This window comes from Sinocyclocheilus rhinocerous, unplaced genomic scaffold (assembly GCF_001515625.1).
Source record: "Sinocyclocheilus rhinocerous isolate Xijiao unplaced genomic scaffold, SAMN03320098_v1.1 scaffold3022, whole genome shotgun sequence".
NCBI lineage: Eukaryota > Metazoa > Chordata > Actinopteri > Cypriniformes > Cyprinidae > Sinocyclocheilus > Sinocyclocheilus rhinocerous.
The window spans coordinates 136,665-143,096 of record NW_015626544.1 but is presented as its reverse complement, the minus strand read 5'-3'; the positions used below and the strand labels follow the sequence as shown (position 1 = coordinate 143,096).

At 36.8% G+C, this 6,432-nt stretch overlaps 1 protein-coding gene across 1 annotated transcript in view; it reads right to left on the bottom strand.

The window, feature by feature from the left end:
• LOC107716193 (mucin-19-like) overlaps positions 1-6,432 on the bottom strand; it is a gene marked incomplete at its 3' end in the record, with an annotated part of 10,630 nt that overhangs the window by 2,394 nt on the left and 1,804 nt on the right. The window contains exons 5-21 of the mRNA XM_016522562.1: positions 6,261-6,380; positions 5,920-5,950; positions 5,454-5,589; positions 5,287-5,364; positions 4,574-4,703; positions 4,292-4,435; positions 4,117-4,211; positions 3,893-4,025; positions 3,283-3,526; positions 3,166-3,206; positions 2,683-2,771; positions 2,418-2,572; positions 1,797-1,958; positions 1,561-1,645; positions 1,235-1,429; positions 411-653; positions 4-160 (exon numbers count right to left, since the gene is read on the bottom strand). Coding sequence (XP_016378048.1) covers positions 4-160; positions 411-653; positions 1,235-1,429; positions 1,561-1,645; positions 1,797-1,958; positions 2,418-2,572; positions 2,683-2,771; positions 3,166-3,206; positions 3,283-3,526; positions 3,893-4,025; positions 4,117-4,211; positions 4,292-4,435; positions 4,574-4,703; positions 5,287-5,364; positions 5,454-5,589; positions 5,920-5,950; positions 6,261-6,380 — 2,238 coding nt within the window. The remainder of the gene's footprint in view (positions 1-3; positions 161-410; positions 654-1,234; positions 1,430-1,560; positions 1,646-1,796; positions 1,959-2,417; positions 2,573-2,682; positions 2,772-3,165; positions 3,207-3,282; positions 3,527-3,892; positions 4,026-4,116; positions 4,212-4,291; positions 4,436-4,573; positions 4,704-5,286; positions 5,365-5,453; positions 5,590-5,919; positions 5,951-6,260; positions 6,381-6,432) is intronic.

Sequence of the window (6,432 nt, the reverse complement as noted above, 5' to 3'; positions counted from 1 at the left end):
TACGACACAAATCTGGGGTTCTCCAGTTGATGCAGACATCCTTTGCACTGCAAGCCTCTGCGTAAGCTGAGACAGCTGTACAAAAGCCGAGAAACTTTCCCTCAAACTCACAAGAACAGGACTCCAAAACACAGGCCTGGTAATAAGGCTCTGGATCCACCTAGTATTCATAAGACAGCAACAGTTACTGGCTGGTTCAAAATGGGTTCCACCTTTCTTCATGACAAAAAATTTATTATATTAAATATATTGTGTACCTGAACCTACTTCCAAATTCAGAAAGAGTTTGATGAACTTAATGGTCAGAAATGTTTGATATGGAAACAGTGCTTTATTTAGTTAAAGTCAATGAGCCAAGATTAAACATCAGAAATAACTTTATTTAATTAAATAATGGCACTGTAAGGTACCTTCAGATGGCAATCTATAAAGGTGTCTGATCTCAGGATCATACATCGCCGCTGGGCCCAGGCTGCACAGTAGGAGTGTCGTTCACAAGGAAATATTTCATGGGTTACATCTGAGCATGGCGGAGCTGCAGTCTTCCAACTATTCCCAAAGTCCAAAACACTGAAAACTTCTGAGGAGATGCTTGTCAGAAGGTCGTTTGTCACCTTCCCATCAAAGTTCCCACAAAGCCCTAGCACTCGGCCCTAAAGTTCCACAGTTGAAAGAGAACATTTGCATATCTTCACCACTCAGTAGCACGTTTCAGGATCTGTATTCCTTGTTGATCCTGAACCAACATTCTTATCAAACTATCATAGTCCTAACCTTACATGTCCACTCTATCCCTAACCTTGTCCTATTGAGGAGATCAGATAGATATGTTCTTAAAGGGGTAGTTCGCCCAAAAATAAAAATTACCCCATGATTTAATCACCCTCAAGCCCTTACTTTCTTCTTTCAGACGAATACAATCAGAGTTATAATTTAAAAAACAAAACAATCAATCAATTGGTGCAGTGTTCTGTGCTTGTAACCCACTTCACCTGAAGAGTGTAAAATCAAAAGGGCTGCTCGCACTATCAGAAATTTGCTGAAACAAAGCGATCAGGCGTCATTCATTTTCAACGAGAGTTCTGGCAATGTGAGTGACAGAGATCATACATAATGCAGCTGTAGGAAATCAACTTCACAGCTTGTTAGTTTTTGAATCACATCTGATTAGGTCACAATGTGAGGACTGAATATCAATCTTAGACAATAAAACAAATTAAATGTGACTTCTTACTCTCCACTGAGGCTCTAGTTGGATGGTGACCCTGGTATGTTTGTCCCAGATTACAGTGATACCCAGTCCAGGAACTGTGATAATGATGTAGAGGCCCACAGTGTGGATGTCGTACAGGGGCTCTGCCAGCAATGCGTCCTCTGCCTGAAGTCTCTCAGTTACCTTCATATCGCTCAACATCAGAGTCACTGCACCCTGTCAAACATTGAGCAACTATTTATAATTTCATAATTACTGAGTGCACTATAATTTTCACTTGATATAAGGTTGAAATATTGAACACCCAACAACTTTAAAAATTTATATATACATAGATGATCATTTACCAGGAGCTCCACTGAGATGGCACGGGAACATGTCAAAGATTCGTCACAACATGGAACACTCTCAGTTTTAATTGCAAACTGCCCACTTGAAGCAGCATCCTTATACAAGAAATATTAAAGTTGAAAAATGTTTGCCCACTTGTTGAGTGCTTTTGCAACATTTATACATTTTACTAGTATGCTGTTCATTAACTTAAGTCAGGATCTTTCGAGAAAGATCTTTGTGAAACAAGTACTTTGTCAGATTGCAACCACTCACCTTCACCAGGGTGTATTGACAGTGGCCATCAAATCTGTACCATTTGGAGTCAAAGGTGCGGTACTGCCCATTTCCAAACACCTCACATACTCCTGAGCATGCCTCATCAATACAAGACCACTCACCACCTCTACATGTGCTGCGAGACACAAAATCACATCATTCAAATTTAGTGGTCAGGTTTTCACTGAACCATGAACCAATAAAATGAGTTTTACTTCATTGTAATTTGGTAGGCCACGGTATCTCAAAGGATACAATCTTTAAGCGCTCAAATTTCATTCACACTTGTGATCCCTTAGAATCTTGAGGTGTCAAGTTGAAATATGTAAAGGCGGGAATGAGATTTGAGTGCCATAGTGGAGAGGAAGATTTTCAGTGAATATTATCTTAAAATTGTAAGATTTGAAATATATTACACAAGCTGAAAGGACTACTTTTATAATGATTTTGTTTTGCTGTCATTTTAAGAACTTAATAACCTCACTAAATATATCCTTTTAAACTCTATGGGTTTGGAATGACGTGAAGGTGGGTTAACTCTAATTATTCCTTTAAAATTTGTGAACCAAGGTCAGGGCTAGAAGACCGTTCTTACCATTTTTTACAGTTTGTCTCCACACTCTGCCCAGTTTCATACACTCTCCCGCTGAATTCACAGGTGCAGTTTTCATGAGTCACACAACCACCATTATGATCTTCAAAAAGGCCATCCGGACAATAACAGCCACTGATGCAGCTGTTGCCATCACTCTGTGAATAACATCAGCAATTTAACTCAGACCCTTGCAGAAAATGAACAGTATGAACAGCATATAGCAAGATGTCATAATGCCAAATTTGGAGAAAAAAAAAATGCTTACTACAGGTTTGGTCAAGCTTTCACATGTCCTATGGTCTGTGTTCACTGGTATTTGTGAGCAATCCACACAAATCTTTCCTACTGTGCAATCTAGAAAAGAGGAATAGAACATAATAGATATCTTTGGCACTGAATCTTAAAATTTCCAAATTCCAAGTTCACTAAAAAGTCACTAACTACACACTGCTCAAGTACACCCTACTACATACTACATACTATATACTACAGTATATGACTGGTTATTTTAACATAGTTTGATGAATTATGCATGCAGTAATATCTCAACATTACCACAACAGGCAAACAGGACTGATGTTTGTGGAAAAAAAAAATTCTGTAAATCTAAAAGTAAAACTTAAAAGTACACTAAAAATATATATATATATAAATACACACTAAAAGGCACTGGTTCAGTATTCTGTTGTTTAATGTTGTTATTTTTGTTGTTGTTTTTTTCCAAATGTAAAGAGATGATTTCACTTACTGCAAACTTCAGGACAATGAAGTTGTCCATTTTCACACAAGCTGTAATACAAAATGTACTCAACATAACATAAACATAACATAAACATTTTTTGAACTGAGTTGTTTTCACCCTTACCACTGGCGTCCACCGATAACCACTGGGCCTGGAGGTGTGACACCTCCAGGATGGTGGCAGCTGCACAGTGAACGAGGGCTGCAGGTCTGTTGGTTGCTCAGGTGAGAGTCTGATGTGCATCCACACCCCTCCACAGGGTCGTCCACCACCTCACAGGTGGGATCAGGGCCCGAGAGGGAACGGCAGGTATGGTTACATGCCAACGCTGCGTAAGCAAACCTCAGGTTGCCCATGCACAAAGGAACTGAAACCCGGAATGATATACAAAAATAAATAATAAAAAATAAGAAGAAATATATATATATATATATATATATATAATGTATGTGATGTTGTTACAGTGTAATTAGGCAAATAATTATTAGTAAAATGTAAATATATCACAAAAAATGGCAAAAAAAATTGGTTAATTGTGCTAAGGACGCGTTTTCAGCCATTTCGGGGGGAAAAAGTTGAAAATCAAAGATGCTGTTGCTGTAATGATGAGAGCTTTTTTTCCTTTCTTTCTTGTTTTTTAATTTTTATTTTTTTTATAATACCTCTGAGTTATCTGCAGCACCTACAGAAATACAATTGAAAACAATTAATTGAATAAAAGCTTGTCACTCACTGCAGTTTGTTTCTGATCTCCAGTCGCCAACAATGATTCCCTGAGTTGCACAGGCTTTTGCGTAGTTACCAAAGGAGACACACAAACATTCCTGTAATGCAGTCGAGCACTGACATGTTCTTTTCACACATGCCTGAGAAGAATCAGAAACAGATTAATAACAAGAAAACAACCATGAATTTCAAAATGATCAAATGTGTTTATGGATAGGAATATATCATTGCCTCGACATAGGGCGAAACAGGTACGTAATCATGACACACAGCAAACACTCCTTCTGGATCTGTCAGTTGGTCACAATTCTCCTCTGCAAATATCTCTTTAAATGGAATGAATATCAGTGGTTATCTTGGAAAATAACTTTGATATGGTTAAGCAGTTAGGCTAAATGACACTTACCATTTTCAGTGTTGATGCATCCAGTAATTAAGGTACAAGTGCCCATTGACCAGGACCGGGCAAAAAGCTGAACCGAACTTTCTATGATACCGCTAAAAGTAGTGAAGTCATCGCTTGTGTCATTATTAAAAGTTCCACAAAGACCTATAATAAAAGCACTTGCTTTAATAACAACATTCAAATTCGACTGACTCATTGAATTCTACTGTATATATAACTACATTTTGCTAAATTGCTGTATGTGCCTTGAGGTTGGCTTGCATGAATATAGATTATTCAAACCTTTGGTATTTGCGGTTGGCGGCAAATTCAGATATATTTGAATTTCTGGAGAGACTTGAACTTGCATTTTCAAGCCGAATGAAGTCTGAACTTGAATGAACATTGAAGACTGCCAAAAGACTGTGGTAGACTCTGAAACAAAAGCCAGTAACATAGCAATTTTGTAAAGCTAATGTTAATGTTTCAAACTTGTCAAGGTAATATGAATATTTCAAACTTATAAATCTAATATGACAAATTCTAAAAGAGCCTACCAGTCTGTGATAGGTCACTGATTTCTATGTTGTTCAGTTGTATGCTATTTGCAGAAAAAGTATATCTTTCCTGGAATTAAAACATCTTTAAGTTTATAGGGGAAGTGACACTGACGTCGGAAGGTGGTGAAAACCTGGTAACACTTTGCTTTAAGGTGACATAGTAACATGCACTTACTGTAAAAGTAGATTATGCATAATTACAATTAACTAGCCCTAAAAACTAAACCCTAATCCTAAACGTAACCCTATAGTAAGTACATGTAGTTGATTAATATTACTCAGGACTTATTTGTGTAATTAAACTCTAACAATGTCACTTTAAAATAAAGTGTAATCAAAAACCTTTCCAGTTACAGCATATAAAAACAGACACTTAAAATCTCTGCAAATTTGCCAGCAACACATACATACACATAGAAAACAACCTGCAAGTGCTGGTAAGGAAAATAGACAAACCTGGTTGATATTAAGATATGCCTTTTCTATGACAACACCTTGCTCAGAATACTGAATGTTCAATGTCCAGTTAAGCCCCTGGGTGACATGCCAAATATTAGACATTTTAATATCAGAAAATATCACATTGCAAAAAAAAAAATAGTGTTATATTCCATTTCAGTTACCCTTGCAGCCACAAAGGTGCATTTGTCTAGCATAGAATACTGTTTGCCGTCAAATGTAGTGATGAACTGGCCTTCAATAATACACTTGGCTGGACATGTGTTTCTAGAACATGCCCAATTTCCTCTGATGCAGGTACTGTGGGGATAAAAACACCAAAAAATGTGGTTTTCAAAATTTCTTTTTACACAGTTTCTATCAAAAGCTCACAATATTTACTTACATTTTTACGTACAAAAACGTTGTCTTTTGAAAAACCTTGCATGATTGTATGTTCTTGTATGATTACAACAGTAACAGTATACAGTAATACTTCAATAAAAAATATTTTAATACGTTTAAAATTGTTCAGAAAGGTGCTAAGTAAATTATTCAAATGAAAAATTCAAAAGTGTAACAATGGAATTATTTAAAATGTTGTTGGCAAATAATGACCATGTCCAGAATTGGTAAAGGAAAAAATATTACCAGGTCTGGCACTTTGTTCGGCGCTCCTGCCCTGGTGCATACATTATCTTTGCATGCACACATGGACATTCCTCCACATTTATGGAATGGTAACCATCAACACGATCATTCAGGACCTTCCCTGTGATTATGAGAGAGAGAGAGAGAGAGAGAGAAAATGTGATACAAAATAGATAGGAAATAAAAAGATAGTAAATAAAAGAGATATTCAATAAATACACAATTTTTTTATTTTATTTAATGCATCACTGGTTTGTTCAGTGAAGTGAAGTGAAGTGAAGTGAAGTGAAGTAAAGTAAAGTAAAAACATATTTCCCTTTTACTGCTAATCAAGGACCAACCTTCAGCAGGTAGGCAGGTGCTGGTGAGTTCTGTGGTATAATTATGTGGGTTGCTGCAGGTTGGGGGGAAAGCAGGACCCATCTCTACATAGTGCAAGTCTCCAGGACAGTGAGGTTGGTCTGCAAACAAGATAAATTATTAGTATTATTAATAACACTGTAATACATATAT